Here is a 20,567-nt window from a genome sequence, read left to right as displayed (position 1 = left end):
TACACACAGCATTTCCCCCAAAATGTATACTGTAGTTAGAATTAACTATGGTGATTATTGGGTTGTTGTTGTTGTTAGGTTTATATTTTACTCTATGTATTAATGTTATTATTTCATTTATTATTTTACTCTATTTCTTATTACATGTATTATTTTACACTTTTTGTTATTATTACATTTATACTCTATTGTTATTATTACATTTATTATTATACTCTATTTCTTATTATATTTATTATTTTACTCTATTTCTTCTTATTATTACATTTATTATTATACTCTATTATTACATTTATTATTTTACTCTATTTCTTCTATTATTATTACATTTATTATTTTACTCTATTATTATTGGAAAGATATATAAGCACATTTACTTTGCTGAAAGTTAGAATAAGGGTTTAATCAGAATTGGACAGTCTTACATAAAATCACAGTTTTATGTAAATATTCAAAAACATATAACCTCCTGAGTCCTCAATTAATGTAAATTTATAGGCATCTATTTTTATTTTGAAATTTACCAGTAGCTGCTGCATTTCTCACCCTTGGCTTATACTCGAGTCAATACATTTTCCCAGTTTTTTGAAGTAAAATTAGGTATCTCGGCTTATATTCAGGTCGGCTTATACTCAAGTATATACGGTACTTCTTCCTAAGGGATTCCTCACCACTTTCCCCTGTACCTCTAGCTTTTCCTGAAATTGAATGGTAAACATGTACCGAAGCTTGGATGCTGATTTTGTGTGTTCTTTTAATTCAGTTGGTCCACATATTACACAAGAGATCAGTTTCAGGAGCCTTTGTGTAACACGGTTTTCGCATATAATCTGGAACTGACCTTTTCTTAACTGAAATGAATGTTGTTTTGGGCTTGCAATCAAAACAGGATCACACAGGAGGACCTAACAATGCCCAGATAAGTGTTCTCTCTAGGTTATCAGCATGGGTCTATGGTCAACATCTAGCAGACCTTCCTGCCAAAATTGACCAAAGATTGTGATGGAGGTCTAGAGAGAACACTTCTCTGGGTATCACTAGATCTTCTGCATTGTTCTATGGTATGCAAAGCTCTTTGCAAACAACTGAACTTGCATTCAATGAGGACATAGGCCTGCTTATTTCTTTAAAATAAATATCTATTAAACACAAACACACACACAATCATGGTATTAAGCTGTCATTTTGCCCATTACATTTGTTACACTCATATTTTTTAACAGAAATCTACTTTATGCAATTGCCATTTAAATAAGCAACTATAATGTCGTAATTAATTCACTGCAATGCAGTACATACCAATTTAGGATAAAAAGTTGAGGTGAGCCTAGCTAGTTTTTCACAGTAATAAATAAACAGACACTCCTGTTTAAAATTCAATTCAAAGTGCTGGCGCTGGCCTTTAAAGCCCTAAACGGTTCTGGCCCAACTTATCTATCCGAACGTATCTCGGCCTATCAGCCCACCAGGACCCTAAGATCTTCTGGGGAGGCCCTGCTCTCTATCCCGCCTGCTTCACAGGTGCGGCTGGCGGGGGCGAGAGACAGGGCCTTTTCTGTGGTGGCCCCTCAGCTTTGGAACGCCCTCCCCATAGAGGTAAGATCAGCCCCCTTGCTGATGGTGTTTCGAAAAAGATTGAAGACATGGATGTTCAAACAAGCATTCGGTTAATCCGGTGCAATGAATTTGATGATCAAAGGACTGGTAATCACAGACGATGAAATTGGATTGCGATGCATTGGATTGTTATTGGTGGCCCAATACTGTGTACTGTGTATGTGTTTTTTATGCTTTTTAAATTGAATATTGTTGATTGTTGTAGTGTTGTAAACCGCGTTGAGTCACCAATTTAGGCTGAGAAACAGCGGTATACAAGCGCAGTAATAAAATAATAAATAAATAAATAAATAAAATCAATTCTAGACTATAAAAATGTTTTAAAATTTAAAAGTACTTTTACTTACATATTCAGGTTTTAATTTCTTGTCACCTCCCCGTACAGCCACTTTTTCTAGTTTGTCTATAATAGGCATGATCATTTCCTCATCCTTTAGCCTAAGTTCTTCATGTATTATTTCAATGTCACGAACTGGTTCAATGCTTCCTTCAACGTGTGTGATATCATCATCATCAAATGAACCTTTGGGGGGGGGGGAGCAAAATCCAGATGTTAGGCAGCATTTGACAGAAATATACATTATATGAAGTATCTAAGATCACCAAAACAATGTCATAATAGAGATAAAAAAGGCAGATGAAACATAATCTAGTGGCCATAAGCACAAGGGCAAAGCAAAGCTTAATTATAAGCATTTAAGTACTTTTCCAAACAAGAAATCTGTCAGAAATGGCCAAATAAAATATCTTTATATACCACTTAATGGACATAATGGTTCAGAATGATGCAGAACATTTTAAACCACTCATTAGATTGAGTAAACATTAAAATTGCAATGAAGTTTATGTCAAAGAATGCGGAAGTTTCTATACTATAGTGATGGGTTTCCAAGGGAAACCAGATTTACAAAGGGGGGTTGGAGGGAGAAAAAGGCCTGAAATCATCTGGCAGACCTCTTCTCTGCTTCAAACTACTTTATCACTATGGTTCTGACGGTGATTAGATAATGAACCACTCAGACACACAATTTACACAGCAGCTAATTTCATCGGCCTGATTTGAGGGTATGGTTTTTAGGGGGCCATCAAAGAAGCAGATGAAGGTGCATTTGTCATATATGAGTGACAACCATTCACACTATCTCAACAAAATGGTGCTGGCCCTTATTAGAAACACATGCTATTATCACATATTTAAAGTGCAGCTGAAGCCATAATTTCAAATTGCCAACTGGAAACATAAGGGTAAACAACCAGATATTACTGAACCGTGTGTACTGACTTTATGCCCCTCTGAAGACATAATGTGGCAACGTAATTCAACTGAGATGCTCTTGGGTTATCGATAAATACAATGAAAACAAAAATTGAACATATATCTTAATAGCACAATTCATAAATTTAAGCAGCCTGTAAAAACATTTTTTAAACATATGACTGGTATTAGTATTAATATTTGTTGTTTTCAAAAAGGTCAATATGACATTACTAGTAAGCTAACCTTCCAGTATGTAGTCTAGTTGTTAAGAGTAATGGACTGAGACTAAGGAGATCTGGGTTCTGGTCTCCACAAAGCCGTAAGTCGAACTGGATGTTTAAGTCCTACTCCTAGCATTTATGATAAATAAAATATATTACTTCTTAATTTTATGCAGATAATTTCTAACAGATTTTCATTCTTCGTCATCCTTCCTATTGACCACTAACTTTTTTTCTTGAAATCCTGAACATTTTTATACTTTCCACCTTTGCTGTAATTATGATGATGATGATGACAAAAACCTGAAGCAAAACTTACAAGAACAGAGAAAGAGGGGGCAGGAAATGAAATGATTTCCAAAAATCGCAAAGAAGTTACTTTCGGTGATACTACCCGGGTAGATGAAGTAGAACTGAAGCATGCGCATAAGAAAGGAGAGGTAGTGCAATCACCAAAATCTCAGCTATTCCACATACATTTGGGGGGGGGGGGGGGGTATTTCTAACATTGATGTTTCAGTCTTCACTGTCTGCATCCTACACAATTTTCATTGCTAGTGGAGAAACATAAAGCGACATACAAACGAATTTCAATTTGCAAATCCCTTTTTAATCATTGTAAAGAATCAGTGCAAAACAATCAATAAAAAGGTCCCAAGTTAACTCAATCCCATCTAGTGCATGAAACAGAGGAATGTAAATAGTGCTAATGACATAATCCCATAAACCAATGGGGAAGAGTCTTATTGGCTGATTTTCCAGAAAAACTGGAATCTCTAAATAGGATTTTGGGATATAATATTTCAAAAAGTAATGTTAGTAGCCATAATATAGCAGTATAGATTGAGTATCTCTTATTCAAAATGAAGGGTATCCAGGCATACATGTGCTCAGATCTCTCTGAATGCTGTCTTAACATGGCCCACAAATTTGAGATCCTGTGGATGAAATACTGTAAAAGTGAGAAAACACTAGAAGCTTCTCATACTTAAACCCGATTGTGACTGAATGTAGGAAACAATCCTGACATTAACGATAGTTTTTTAAATCTTCACTGAACAGCCTCATCCTGTTTAAATGCCATAGGATAGAGTGGTGGGGTATTCATTCCAAGGAGCTCATCTAGAAGATCAAGTACACAAGCCTACTGAGTGGTGATATTTTTCAACTAACAGTACCTCAGTCACTTGATTAACTATCTAAAAAGGTAGGAAACAGAAACATCCTTGAGGATGTGTAAGATTTCTAGAGAATCACTCCAGTGGTTTGAGTCTCACACAACAAAGAAGTGATGAGGATCTATACTGAACATAATTCGTCACACTTATTTATCTAAAATGGTCAGAATGTAAAACTTGGAGAAAACCTGGAGGCAGTGACAGACTTGGTATTTCTAGGCACAAAGATTACCGCAGACGCGGACTGCAGCCAGGCAATCAGAAGACATTTACTTCTTGGGAGGAGAGCAATGACCAACTCGATAAAATAATGAAGAATAGAGACATCACATTGGCAATGAAGATCCGCATAGCCAAACCAATAGTATTCCCTGTAATAACCTATAAATGCGAGAGCTGGACCACAAGGAAGGCTGAGCGAAGGAAGAAATACTTTTTGAACTGTGGAGCCGAAGGAAAATTCTGAGAGTGCCTTGAACCATGAGAAGATCCAACCAGTCCATATTCCAGGATATAATGCCTGACTGTTCATTGGAGGGAAGGAGGCAAAGATGAAGTACTTTGGCCACATCATGAGAAAACAGGGAAGTTTGGAGAAGATAATGTTGTTGGGGAAAATGGAAGGAAAAAGGAAGAGGGGCCGAGCAAGGGCAAGTTGGATGGATGGTATTCTTGAAGTGACTGACTTGACCTTGAAGGAGCTGGGGGTGGCCATGGCCATCAGGGAGCTCTGGCGTGGACTAGTCTATGCGGTCACGAAGTATCAGAAGCGACTGAACAACAGTTCTTCCTAATGTTTATGTGGAATCTCTTTTTTCTGTAGTTTGAATCCACTGCTCTGTGTCCTAATCTCCTGAGTTGCTCAAGACAAGCTCCTTCCTCAATATGACAGTTGTGATTCAAGCACATAAAATGTAGACCTGGAAGTTTCACATTTGATGTAGTTGCTCTAATCCAGGGAAGACATGAGCTCCTGGCTATATATGCTTTTGCAAACGAAAGGTCTTAATTCTCTTTAGGAAATCAGAAAAACCTTATGAAATTCAGACAGGTGACTTAAAGAAACATGCACACAGAAAAATTGTATCTCTGAAACATAAAAAGAATAGGCTCTGAATTTCATCTTCCACACACTTCATGACAAAACTTCATGTCCACAATCTCAACAGGCTCAGAAGGAGCACAGCTAAGCTCTCCCCGGGATATGGAGTTATTTCACCCTAAGCAGTCACATTATCACAGTATCTTCATTGACCTGGTCTACAGTTTGTCTGTTCACAAATGATGGTATGATAAGCAGTTCATTACCACCAGTTATTGCCTTGAGTTCTCCTAGTAATGAGGCTTCATCCCACTGAGACACCCAGAGGGAGATAGCTATGTGGAAGTAAGTAACTAGGAACAGAAAGGAATTCCACTGAGTGTGTAGCATGAGTAAAACTGTCATATAGGGTACAAGGTTGCCTCTGTCATCTTATAGGTAACATCAAGACAGAACATTTATTTTAAAAGTCTATGTTGAGTGAACAGTGGGAAAGTATATTACAAAATGTTAAGAAGAAAGAATAGGGCTCTTACAGCTGTCCAATGTGTAGTGATTTTACACAATAGAATAGAATAGCTTTATTGTCATTGTACTATTTCACAACGAAATTAAATGCTTTCCCCAGCACACACCACAAAACAACAAGTCCATCCCTCCACACCCCACATGCCACTACACAGCCCCAAATGCCAGATCAATGCAAAACCTTTGGAGTTCAACATAGCCACAGCTCTAGGATAAAAGCTATCTCTCAGTCTGTTTGTCCTTGTCTTTGTCACCCTATACCTTTTGCCAGATGGCAATACAGTAGAGCCTCGCTTATCCGACATAAACAGGCTAGCAGAACATCAGATAAATGAAAATGTCCGATAATACGAAGTATCCTACTGTTACCCATTCAAAGCAAAGCTAGACACCTAAAATACTAATAACAGGGACTCAAAGAGTGAAGGCAAGACAACATCTTGGGGCTAGAAGAGCGTGGAAATCACAGAAGGAAGGAGGGAGGACGCTTCCATTCCTGCCTCTTTTCCCCTTGTCCTCCTTCTTCCTCCTCCTCGTCTTGCCTTTTTCACTTATTGGGAATGGAGAGAGAGTTGGGGACTGCTCCTTTAATTGAAGGAGAAATGCTGGAGGAAGGGGGGGTGTCAGGTAAGAGAGTCGGATAAGACAGAATGTCAGACAAGCGAAGGTCGGATAAGCGAGACTCTACTGTAATTCAAAAAAAGAATATGCCAGGTACAGATATTCAGTGAACATCCCAATTAGTCAAGATGGCTGAAGACCTACATTGCTGCAGGTCCCAATAGTATTTCCATGATGGTTAAAAAACCAAAGTAACTAACACTTCTTCTTGGTGTACCATCTCATTCTGCTTAAGGGTAGGACCAACCAAGACAAGACCTAGACCATTTCTTCCAAGAAGCTTTGAAATCAATAAGTCTACATTCAAGAATGACGAAGATGCACTGAGAATCTGTCAGGCAAGTAGGATAGAAGACACATAGGTATTGCTCTTGCTTTATTCCACAGTTCTAAGATAACAGAAGCCCTGTTGCAAATCTCCAAGAATCCATCTCCCCTATAAAAAAAATATTACAACCATCTCTAAGTAACCTTATTCCAGCATAACTTACAAGTACCATGTAAGGAAATGGCTGAGATCTTTAAATTCAACTCAAATTTGCTCAAACTACAGAAGTTCCAGCTTTGCACAAGTGTATTCTTGCAATTCATTCTGCCTGCTAACAAATAGTGAATCCATGTTATTGCATAATTGTAAGGAAGACACATTTTCCACATATTTTTATCCCCCCCCCCCCACACACACACACACACACACGCACACACACAATTTCTGGTGCCACATTCATTGCCTTAGTGTTTTGGTTTTCAGCATGTCACAGAGAAAAGTCTCACTATGTATTCTATCTACTCTCATTCCCCAAAACTTGGGTTAGCCTAAGGTAGGAAGTTTTAAAATAGCATCAAAAACTTAGCAGCCATATTTCCTTTCTACTTCCAAGTTTTTAACTTGCTCTCTCAATAGGCCTCATTTGAGGGCCTTTTCCCAGCCTTAAGGAGCACATTTCACCAAGTATACTTTCTCCCCATGAAGGCCTGTGTTTGATACTCCTGCAATAATGTGCAGGAAGCATAGACCCCTTAGGTTTTCATGTGTTCTTCTCCATTTCTTTCCATATGTTAACATGATAAATTCCATCTACACTTGATATTAGAAGTTGCCTCCATAATCTGCACACTCTTCTGCCATTTCTTACACTGTCCATATGACAATTATTTCAAAACATTCAGAGATTTTTGTCAGTGCTTATATTATACCTGTCAAGATCTGATGACTCTATGTTATGTATTCCTCTGAACAGAACCACTACACTTAGTTACAGGCTATCATCAACCAATTCATTCTCTTGCTAAAATCAAGTCATCCAATTACTCCTTGACTAATCAAGGCTGTTTTGGCTTTTTCTTTTTTCAAAAGGTACTCAACAGCATAAACAGTTCACTTACAAGAAATGGAAAGAGGCTAATCAGCAGAATTATTGTTTTGCTGCTACAATTTGCAGTATTTAAATGCAGTTGCTGATTGGACTGAAAGTTTTATGATACAGCACAGGAAACTAGTTTGACTTAAATACGAAGCTGCCTACGTTTTGTGTACTGCAGGAAAATACTGCAGAAAATGAGAATATCTGCAGCAATCTACTTTTGGTATTTGTCTTTTGCCATATATTGAATAGATTATTGTTATGATTCAACGAACAGATCTGCTCTTCCACATATCCGTACTCTTCACTGCATATTAATTTGAACATTTCCCTTTTCTATTTCCATTAGAAGCAAATTATTTTAATGCACATTAGAGTTGAACATTCATTAATTCAGGTACTAAAATTAATCTGCAATATAATGATGGCTGATGTATATTATGTGGCAACATTCAACAAGCACCTTTTAAACAAAGAAGAAAAAAACAGAGTTTCATTGATTCTTCCAATAAAAAAGTTGCATAAATAAATAAAAGGAAATAGGCTTTCAAAATACAATCTCACATAAACTACAGTCATATTTAAATCTTTCCTATAGTGCATTTCGGGAGAGTAATTGCTGTTCAGTCAAACTGTAGGTTTTACATTGATTAGTTAAAAGGCCGGACTGTCTATAATAGCTGCAAACTACCAATCAGATCTTGAAATAAATTTAATGTATGGTTCTGACAAAACCCCCAAAGAATACCCTAAATACACAATGTGATGAGAGCATGCAAAAAGATCTACTGTGGGCTTGAGCCCCAAAACTAAAGCCGCAATATGAGCATGTGATTTCATTTTTTTAAATGCTGGCTTAATACACATGAAGTCTGCAAATCTGAACTGTAGAAAAAAAATGCAACAACTGATTTGGTTTAAAGATAACCTCTCCTGATTAAAAAAAAACAATTGAAGAATCAATAAACAACTACATATAATAGGAAGATAACCCTGCTTGGTGGTCTTGTGCCAGTTGCCTGAAGTGACAAGAGGACTGAGGACCAAGTTCTCCCTTGATATTCAATGGCTTTTTGAAGTATACGCTTGGTACAAGCATAATGCCAATAACCCCACAGAGATCTTAAAACAATCACAGTGTCGATGTTCAAAAGTACAGAGAAGTTACACCAGGAGAGAACAGGATGACGAGATGACATATTCAGGAACTTCAAAGGAGCTTGAGAGAGAATATGCATAATGTTAGACATGCTCAAACCAAAGTGTGGAGGTACTGTTGCAGGTGGACCCCACACCCTTGTGAATGATGGCCTCATCCCAAAAGGGAAGGCTTGTTCCCAACCCAGCAGATACTATAAAAAGCCATCCTATGGAAATCTGTTTCTCTTTTCATCCTACCTTGCTGATGATTCTTCATCCGGAGCACTACAACTACAGGATCTTGCTAAGTAAAGTTTTATATAAACACAGGCAGTCCTTGAGTTACAGACTCATAGTTAAGAACGGTGGTCAGACAACAGGAAGTGAGAGGAAATCTACCCCTAGGAAGGGAAAATCACCCCCTAAAGAGTTATCATGGGAAAAGGTCTCTCCACTGAAGCTTTATCATCAATCCTTGTTTCTACAACAAACCAAAAATTTCAAAATCCAATTGTCACAGAGACAGAAAGTGCGGTAAAATCTTTTGAACAGGGGCACAAATGTGAAACAAACACAAGGGTCCCTATGCTATCCAAAACAGTTTACATTTGGAGTTGTTGTTTTATTTAATCCTTTGTGTATTTTTTCCAATCTGTTCATTTCTCCAGTTATTTTCCAGCATTGTGATTATCAGTAGTTATTGATACTGCATAAGGTCTGCTTCCTTAACTTGTCTTCCAGCCGGCATCCTTTTAGGGATATACAAACACATATGTTTCCCTTAGATGTATATGTACCTTTGGGGAGATCTTGTGGGTGTTGTTATTCCCTTCCTCCATTAGCACCCCCGCAGCCCCCGCAGCCTCAAACTCCCTCTTAAGCCATTCCCTGCTTCATGGAGAGGGGACAAGATCACCGAAACATCTTCCTGTAGACCAGCGGTTCTCAACCTGTGCGTTTCCCAGGTGTTTTATTTATTTATTTGCCATAATTGTACTCCACCCTTCTCTACTCCAACAGGGGGACTCAAGGCAGCTTACACAATGTCGTGCCTCAACACAATCACCTAAACATTTCAAAAATTGCAACATATTAAACAGAGTTAAAACAGATTTTTAAAAAGTTAGAAAGTTAGAAAACAAGCCATCCAAGTTCAAGTGTTTTGGCCTACAATTCCCAGAAATCCTAGCCAGTTTACCAGCTGTTCAGATTTCTGGGAGTTGAAGGCCAAAACATCTGGGGACCCACAGGTTGAGAAGCACTATTCTAGACAGATATAAAATGATGACATCACTGCTGAGATCCGTCAAGATTTTCCTGAGATCTCGGAGCTGCTATAATCACTTCACATCTAGTCATAACAATGTGTCCAGACACTTCTGCAATCTTTCTCTCTCCCAACAAAGCAGGGAATGTCTCTGTAGATTCTGTTCAGTAAGCAAGTGGTATCTTAGCATAGAGTAGTGGTTCTCAACCTGTGGGTCCCCAGGTGTTTTGGCCTACAACTCCCAGAAATCCCAGCCAGTTTACCAGCTGTTAGGATTTCTGGGAGTTGAAGACAAAAACATCTTGGGACCCACAGGTTGAGAACCACTGCTCTACAGCATAGATGCCTCTTGTTGTTTCAGTAAAGTCAGAATGTTGCAAACACTGCCCAATAACATCTCTAGCCCATCTCATTTTGACCCCTCTTTATAAATAAGCCAAATAAATCAGCCAAACTCATTATAACTAAAATAGAATACTGCAATATGGCCTTTAGCTCTATTAGGAGCTGGGGATGTACCAGCGAAATATATTTCAAATGAGCGCTTGCCCCACTCCTTGATGCATATATGCTTCCTTTTAAGTTTCCTTCCTTCTCAAGTGTAACACCAGACTTTCCCCAACGTTGTTATACACAGCAATAGAACCTACTCCTGAGATTGTACAGAGACCACCAATAACAAAAGACCATGACGGAGAATACTGTGGAGCCAAAACAGAGGACTAGCTTTGATTCTGTGCCAAAATGTGGAGGAAATGAGAACTCTAACTGTGCAGTCTTCACACAAAAGTTAAATGTTTTATGAGAAAGAGGGTTTTTAAAGACCTATAAGTACACCCGCCAGCAACTTAAATTTAAGCAAATTAAAGGTGCAACTGAAAAACAAAATTCTGTGACAAACACCTCCGGAAGAAAGAATTTTTCAAATACTTTGTAACTTTGGTTCTACAGTGCTTCATAAAACACTAACTAGTTGTAATCATTTGCAGTGTAATTGTGGACATTTATATGCTTTTCTTATGCACAGAACATAGCTATTAGAGCTGAATGGTGATGGTGTGAAGTATAGGTTAGATTGGGTGAAATTAAAGCAAATTACTCAGGGATGTGGAATTCTGAAAATAGAAACAGTCAATGATTTGCAACCCTCTTGATGATCAGCTTCACAGAACCCTAAATGGCAAGAACTTACATATTTTAAAGTTAACTAGATTTTTTCAATATTATGTATAAATATAGTTTAAATGGAAGCACTCAGTGACTTTGGAAATAATTATTTTGTTTGATTTACAAGTCTTGTTTAGGTGGAGACTTTGTTCAACTAAACATGTCTTTATTCTTAATTTCTGACTGAGTCTAAAGAGTTTATAACACTAGAATACTATTATCTATGCAACAGCCCTTTGGTATAAATATGTATTTGCAAGTGCATGCCTGTTCTTCAAGTCGCCTGTCAATTCTATAGGGTTTTCTTAAGCAAATAATACTCAGAGGTGGTTTTGCCATTCCTGCACAACCTGTGACCCTCTAGGACAGTGGTTCTCAAACTTCCTAATGTTGTGACCCCTCAGTGTAGTTCCTCATGTTGTGGTGACCCCCAACCATAAAATAAATGTCATTGCTACTTCATAACTGTAAGTTTGCTACTGTTGTGATTCGTAATGTAAATATCTGGTATAGCTTGTGTATTTTCATTCACTGGACCAAATTTGGCACAAATATCCAGTATGGCCAAATTTGAATACTGGTGGGGTTGGGGGGAATTGATTTTGTCATTTGGAAGTTGTAGTTGCTGGGATTTATAGTTCACCTACAATCAATGAGCATTCTGAACTCCACCAATGATGGAATTGTACCAAACTTGGCACACAGAACTCCCATTACCCACAGAAAATACTGGAAGGGTTTGGTGGGGACTGATCTTGAGTTTTGGAGCTGTAGTTCACCTACCTCTAGAGAGCTCTGTGGACTCAAACAATGACGGAGCTGGACCAAACTTGGCATGGATATGCAATATGGCCAAATGTGAACACTGGTGGAATTTGGGGAAAATAGATCTTGACATTTGGGAGTTGTAATTGCTGGAATTTACCGTTCACGTACAATCAAAGAGCATTCTGAACCCCACCAACAATAGAAGAATACAGAATCTCCCCCTGCCTTGAAGGGACTCACTGGCATGAGCCTCCCTCCAGCCTCGCATGCTCTCCCTCACCCATACATGAGCACTACGCTGCCATACGCTGAGCACACTTGCACTCCCCTCACTGCTTGGAGTCTCAGAAACAGTTCTCCCCTTGGTTGAGATGCCAGCCAATCACAGCGGAGGAGGGCTTTTGGTGGGAGAATTCGCTGTCTTTCCGAAAAGGAAGAGAAGGACAGGCGGAGAATTTTCAGCATTTTCTGCCAAAGGGGCTCCTAAGACCATCAGAAATATATGTTTCTGATGGTCTTTGGCGACCCCTCTGAAGCCTCCTTGCAACCCTCAGTTACTTTGGACTTCAGCTCCCATAATTCCTGGCCACTGGACTAGCTCGCTAGGGCTTCGGGGAGTTAGAGTCCCAAACACCTGGAAGATCACAGATTGTGCAGGTCTGGTATACATTGGCTGTCTCCCATCCAAGTGGTAAAACACATTCATACTCACAGGAGTAACAACATTTCTAGTAAATTATAAAAATTTTGGATCAAAAGGTCCAGGTTCATTGAGTAATACTGTATATATTCATGACTAACTCAAACAAGATTTGACCAAACATAGTCCAATAACCTGGGACAACTTATCAATTGAGTCAATATGAGCACTCTCTGTGCTGCAGTGCCACTTCCGGACTTTCCGAATACCTGGATGCACTGGAATCACGAGAGGGATGCAACGATTGACATGGCTCCAAACTGCAGAATCCCCCAACTAACATGTGTGTCACTCCCATGGACTTTCTGTACCACAATCCCTGCCTCGACTGTGCCTTCCCTTCTGGGAAGTGGGGACAGGTCATTTACTTGCGAGAAAGAGAATGGTCAATGTTCCCTTTGCCCAGGCCTCCTCCCTCCCACCTGCTGCCACTGCAGCCACTGCTGAGGTCCTCTCCTTAACCGTCAGGTTTCACACCTCTATAGCTGCAATGAATCCCCTCAGTGAAAAAGGCTGGGCATAAATAAAGTAAATCAATAAATAACAACAACAACAACAACAACAACAACAACAACAACAACAACAATGGTATTCTGGCTTCTCCTCTGGCCTTGGTGGTAGTGGTACATTCCTCTCCTCCAACTCCTAGGCAGCCAGTGATACTGTAGAACTACTCTGAAACTGCTGTCACTGCTGTCACCATTATGAGACATAACCTCTGCCAGCCCTTGGACCCACTGTGCCACCCAGGAGCTAGGGCAGAAGCTACAATCCTATGCCTGCTTACTTGGGAATAATTCCCAGTGAACTCAGCAGATTTGCTTCTGAGAAGACATGCATGATATTGCACTGTTGGCACCAGTTTAGGCAAAAAGTGGACTCCTCAGTATTTGTAAGGAGTTGATTCAAGGACCCTCTGCAAAAATGCAAATGCTCAATGGTGTAGGACAACAGCAGAGGCAGCTTCGATGCTGAAGTGCAGCCACCACAGATCGCAATATCACTGCAGATGTTGCTCACCACCCTGCAATTGGAAATGCTGCTGCGTGCAAGCAGGAGTGGTACCACTATCTACCACAGCAAGCATCTTCCACAGAGACATGGCAAGAGTAGTGGGTTGAATCAGCAGATCATAAGCCAGTGAATATTGCGAACCCACTGTACTTCATCACAGTCAACAGAACAAACTAAGCCAAGTCAGGATACCTTTCCTATAACTACCGTTAATATGACTGAAAGCAAAAAGTTTGTGACTAAAATAATCTTATTACAATAATTTATAATTTATAAGATAATGGATCTTGAAATAAAGTTGGGTGGAAGATAAGCACCTCCTTAAGAGAATGTGGTGCATTAGCACAAGAGAACCAACAATTCTTCATTTCTAAGCAGGTATACAGAAAATGATCCAAATTCCCTGCCTCAGTACGATCACAGAAAGGAGGTGTTATTATTTCAATTAGCCCTAACAAACCAGAGAAGAAAGCCAAGAACAAACCTTGCATTCAGTCTTCATTTTGTTATGAGGGAAGAAACCAGAGAAAGTACAATGACAGAACAAATCAACACTGGGCAGAGTCCTATGGATTGTTCAGCTCCTCCTACATCTCTCACTACCATGTTATGATAAGCCAGGGTTCCTGAAATCTCTGGCTTGTTCTGTCATAGGAACATATCCAATTCTCTTACATTCTTTTCCCCATCTTTAGGTGTATCTTACTGTTGCTATCACTGCCCCTGCAAAGTATAAATTCATACTGGGAAGTATAAATAGACTCATTGTGGAAACTATATTGTTGACTGCTAACTTTCCAACAAAAAATGACCCGTGTAGGATGCACAATCCATGGTTGAAGGTGGAATGCTGATATAAATAAAAACTGGAGCAGGTAGTGCAAGAAGTGAGTTTGGGTTGGCATCTCACTACCAGGGACTCTCATACCACCACTCAAAACAAGCAGTTTCAATAAGTAAAACACATCTAAGTTCACCATGTCCCACTCATTTACAAAGGAGCTAACACTCCTCTGATTCTTCTTAATTGATGAAAATTCTCAAAAGTGATAAGCAAATAAGCCAATATACTATAGGGAGCATGTGTTGCACCCCAAGCCTGGAGCCACCTATGACAACAGCACCACACAGGCTTGACTTGAAACAAGAGAACGGAGGCCTAGCGCTCACTAGAACACTATGTTGCCTAAACTGAATCTAGGGAGCACACGGGCTGTTAATAAATAGACATGAAGTCATGGCATTTTCCATGGACTTTCTCTATCTGTTTCTCAGGGAGCCTTGTTCAGGGAGCTGACTATCTGCTCTAATCTGTAAATGTAAATCCTTGCTTAGCTCACTATCACCACATGTTTTCTTCTGTCAATTCAGATGTTATTTCTAACTCTTGTGACGGACCTTGGAGCTCAGAGGCAATTGCATTCTCTTGGTCTGCATCACTATCTGAGACACTTTCATTTCCTTGGCCTCTATCACTCTGAATCCCAGAAAAGCCCACTATCCCTTCTGGATCTAACTCATCAGTAACACCATCAGCCCCTAGCTGTTGAAACTGCTGAACTACAATAGTATGGGACATTTTCCCCTAAATGGCGGGGGGGGGGGGGGGGTGTCACAATTAATTACTTCCAGGCAGGTCATAAAATTAAGATTTGGGACACATCCAAACCATCACTCTGATCATGACACCTATCAGAAGGATGCTGTTTGTCCAACTCTTCCTGAAAATAGACTACTCAGAACCTATCCCAGAAAAGCCGCTATTCTAAGAAACGTCTAGAAATAAGTCATTTTAACACCTGTCAGTCAAAAGCAGGGAGATGAAGTTTATCTCATGGAAGAGGGCAACTTCATAATTCCTAGTTATTCATGCTAAACATAAACACAGTTTCAAAATGTTTTGACTGAAAGCCCTAGGGGAAATTTTTGTATTTAGTTGACAACAGGGAGAAAAAAAATCAAAAAATGGTGTACAGTTTGGGATGCAATTAATTTTTTTAATCTCTTACAACATTTAAATTTTTTTATGATTACAAATGTCTCCGTAAAGACAAGTGCATGTGCGCCGACTTGCACATATTTTGTGTTTATCAAACCAAGGCTGGGTTTGGGGGGGTTCTTCCATCAACTTTATAATGTTGCATCCATTGTGGAACAAATGCTTTGTCTTTAAAAATGGGTTCCTAGGGAAGCAATTCTTTTTTTTTCTCCCCCTCTCCTATTTAGATGGCTGTATTTTTACAGGCAGCAGCCTAACAAACCAGGCTTGGGAAGGCACCTCATGCATATAGCTGTTGTCCCACAGCATTGGGAAGAAACCTTTTTAGATCGTTAACTACCACAGGAGTGCTGATTACACAGGCACCAGCAATTTCCTAACCAATGACCACCTGAACAATGATGTGTTCAGCGTCTCAGACCCCGAAGCCTTTCAAAGGTGAATCATTTCACAGTTTGGAACTAGATCGCCATAGCAACTTCCCTTTGAGGGTTTTAGAATCACCATCCCGTAATTCTATGATCATCAAGCTCAACCATTTCCAATGGTTCTTTTCACAGCAGATGGAAAAGGAAGCCTTGAAATTTTACAGTCTATTTCAAGCAATTCATCTGGCAGCCTATTAGAATTCAAAATATTTCGACCTTCAATCACAAAGCATGTTATCTGAAGCTGTGGTGATCTCAAGTCAAGACAAGCAGACATTTTAGTCTAATCATCCATGATGAGAAGAGACTGACAAAAAAAACCCCCTCTTAATTCAACCACCATCAAAATGCTTATTTTAACGGCATGCAAGTCTTTCAACAGACAATGAAAACACACCATGGACCATTTTTATCACAATCATCTGTTCAAGGGAAAATACGAATTCTGAATATTGACACGAATCTTTGCACTCAAAGTCTGCTTCTGGAAATAGATTTTCTTACAATGCGGTTGTATTTATATTGTCCTGCTTTGAAGCAAATAAACTAACTTTTATATCTATTGAGTTAAAAGCACATTGAAAAGCCAAACTGTAACGAATACGAGCATTTCTGAGGAAGGTGAAATAATAAACACTTCCTAATAAAATATGAATATGAATGCAAGTAAAGATTTTCAAAAAGCCCCATATAAAATTTCTGAAATATTCAAGATATTAGTTTGCTTGTGAAAAGCAACACATAGACATACATATTTCTCATATGTTGCTTCTACACCACTATATAAAATCAATTATCTACTTTGAACTGGATTATATGGCAGTGTAGATTCATATAATCCAGTTCAAATCCAATAATGTGGGGGCCCTTCCACACAGTTGAATAAAATCCCACATTTTCTGCTTTGAACTGGGATATATGGCAGTGTGGTCTCAGAGAACCCAGTTCAAAGCAGATATTGTGGGATTTTCCGCCTTGATATTCTGGTTTATATGCCTGTGTAGAAGGGCCCTGGGTTATCTGCTTTGATAATCTGGATTATATGGAAGTAGAAGGGGCCATAAATGCAATTAACAACCAATGAAATATCCATCATACAATGTGGTAATGGTGGCATTAGGTGATGGTACTAGGTCTTACTGATTAGTCCCAACTAGAGTGGAGCCACTGAACCAATAGTTGAATGCTGAGTAAATATACAGGTAAATTCCACTGATTCATAAGGTGTACTCTAGTTGAAACTAACAGGCTGTTATCTTTTCAGCTCAATTTCAATAAAATGTATACACTACATACATTTCAACGAGTCTGACTTGAATATTTTGAACACCACATGTAATACTCCTTAAAATCATCTTGTAAGTTTGTAATTTATATATAATATTATACTTTTTAATTGTTTTTCCCAATTTGAGTATATGGGATCCCAACCTTCAATCCACCAATATATATACAGGCCTTCCACTCTTCCAACTGAAATCTCTCTTCCTCTACTTTTCACTGTATCCCCCCCCCACCCCCCATGCCCCATAAAGGGGGTACAGTGAAGAAGTATGAATAGCAGTCCACCCTCTGGGCCACACAAAATCCATTTTGTAAGCTGTGGAAAACTTCAATAACTATTATTGCCTTTTTGATACTATTCAATATTTGTTTTTATCTATATGTATTTTATATGTATTTCCTTTTATTCTGTGAGCCACTTAGTGTACTTGCTATGCGAAAAATAGGTATAAATAATTTATTAGAAAAAAGACTAACAATATGTTTTACCATCTTAACACCAAGATATCCTGCTGTAACTTTTTGTGATTTGTAACAGTGATAAATAAAATATTTATGAGTTGAGTACAAAACATATACTTTCATTGTTAATGTACAGTATCATACAATGCCTTCTATCAAATCTGCCCAAGATTTGAAGAAGGGAAGTGCACAACCGTATTGTTGTTCACATTTAACTATGATCAAAGATACACTGAAGTAAAAAAAAGAAAGGCAAACATTATTTCTGTCTTTGACTAAAATGTAAAGATGATAATGCCATAACTGAGACATGGAACAAATGAACATAAAAAATCAGTAAGCAATTACAGCACCTGTTCACATGCTGATAAAATAACAAAAGAAGTATTTGAAAAAATCAACAAAAGACACACTCTTACAAAACTGATACACAAGCAAAAGTTTTTTTAAATGGCACAAGACATTGGCTTTCCCATTTTTCTGTTTTCCTCCTTCCCCTTATTTACACAAACCTGACTCACCCATGTGCTGATGCAGCCTTCAACAATTCAGAAAGCCATTACCATTATTTCATAACATATAATCAAGTAGCATATGGTAATTGTATCTCATAGCAAGCAGTATTTACTACCTAATTAATATTATAGAAAGTTTAATTTAGCTAATGCAAAGGACAATGGGTTTCTAAAACAAATAGATTTTCTCCTTTTTATTATTGATGGAAATTGGCCTCGGTGCATTTTTACGTAAATTTCCTAAAACATACTTACTCCCACCTATACAGTTGAAACTTCTAAAACACCTTGCAAGAACACCAAGGTTCTTGAAACTACCTGACCAGTTCACATAATGGGAACAAGGTGGAGGTGCACAACAAATCACAACACAAGTATATACAACAAGAGTAAATCACAGACAAAAAGAAAACATACTTAAAACTTAAATATTACTAATCTCAAATTTGCAACCATCTCACAAAAGAATGCATCTAAGCTGTTCAGAAGATATGGAATTTATAACACCCATGCCATTGGGAACACTGTGAAAAATGGAATTCCTGTATTTCATCCATATATTATCATATTTGGGTCAAACAACCAAAGAATGATGAAGTGTTTCAACAGAGACCAAGTCACAAAAATAAAACCTGTTGGAACGTTCCCATTTTTTATCATTTATCTCCCATCCAAAAGAGCTGATGGCAATACATTGCATCTTGCATTATATTAAATGATTTCTTGATTATAGGAATCCAATTAGGAGAGCCATACAGTATCAGAGAACTAATCCTGGCCTCAAAAACTTTGAGGGCAGCAGGGATATATTGGTTACCCTTACTGTAGAAAAAATGAGATATTGCTGCAGTGTTGTTATGTGCAGAAGCCACTACTGCTTGTTACTGTGAGAGTCATGACAGGTTATATCTATAGAAAATACCAAGGTATTGAAAATATTTAACCTGTTCAATTTTGTGGCCCCTGATCTGCCAAGATATGGGCTTCCACTTTTTGGCAAAAATTAGAATTTTGGATTTAACATAGCTAATTTCCAGTCTACTTATTTTGCAGTAATTGGCAAAGCAATGAATTAGGCGTTTAAGGCCGATATTAGATGTTCCACGTTTCCTTGTCCTGCAAAAAGAGAGCCCTTGGTTGTGTAGGTCACTGAGATTAGCTGAGGAGAAAGCCAGCAACAGGTAACATTTGTGAATTCAGAATTTAAAGAACTGAAGACTGGTTTCTGGACGCTGGCTGCAATGTGAGTTCTAGAAGCTACAACCCTGGACTTTTGGCATCTCATGTTTCCTGAACCCTGGACTTACCTTATGGACTCTGAATTAACCTTGTACTCTGGACACTCTGGTAATTGGCTCATGACCCTGGAACTGACAGTTGGATCCTAACTTGTATTATTTTCTTAATGTTTGCATCTCTGTTAAAATATCAGTTTGACCTTGGACTGTTAATGTATGATCTGCTGGTATTTGGGGATTTGGCACATTTAGTGGTAAAATAAACTTACAAAAATTGTCTCTGACCTTGGGAGGCCCTAAGGGACACAAAAGCCACCCTGGGACATTACATATGGGCAGCAGGCTGCAATTGGCCACCCCTATTTTAACCAAAGTTTATCATCAAATAACCTTACTCACATGACACAGATTTTGTGCAGGGAAACAGCAAATATATACCACATCAAATTTACAGATTGGTCAGTAGTTACTAGAGGCAGTGCATTTGAAGATGCTATTTTATACACATGGCTACACACTAGCTTATATATGTACAGTTCCACCAAAGTCTCTTAACATGTGCTAGTTTTACTTCTGCAAAGTAGATGGCAGCTTCTCCACTATAGCATCACACCAGGCATTCTGCTAAAGAAGAAAAGCAGAAAAAGAAGAAAAGAGAAACTACTGGAAATTATGCTCATACACGCTTAAGGCTCCCAACTACTTTTAGGCTGTCATTTAAAAACAATCAAAACAAGTAGTAACCTTGTTTGCACG

At 38.5% G+C, this 20,567-nt stretch overlaps 1 protein-coding gene across 3 annotated transcripts in view; it reads right to left on the bottom strand.

Annotated features, from left to right (window-relative positions):
- OLA1 (Obg like ATPase 1) overlaps window positions 1-20,567 on the bottom strand; it is a 94,556-nt gene that overhangs the window by 51,832 nt on the left and 22,157 nt on the right. For all 3 annotated transcript variants that reach the window (XM_060779280.2, XM_060779270.2, XM_060779291.2), the window contains one exon: window positions 1,965-2,140. In XM_060779280.2, coding sequence (XP_060635263.1) covers window positions 1,965-2,140 — 176 coding nt within the window. The remainder of the gene's footprint in view (window positions 1-1,964; window positions 2,141-20,567) is intronic.

This window comes from Anolis sagrei, chromosome 1 (genome assembly GCF_037176765.1).
Source record: "Anolis sagrei isolate rAnoSag1 chromosome 1, rAnoSag1.mat, whole genome shotgun sequence".
NCBI lineage: Eukaryota > Metazoa > Chordata > Lepidosauria > Squamata > Dactyloidae > Anolis > Anolis sagrei.
Note: the sequence above shows the minus strand (reverse complement) of the source record. Positions and strands in the feature narration are given on the sequence as shown.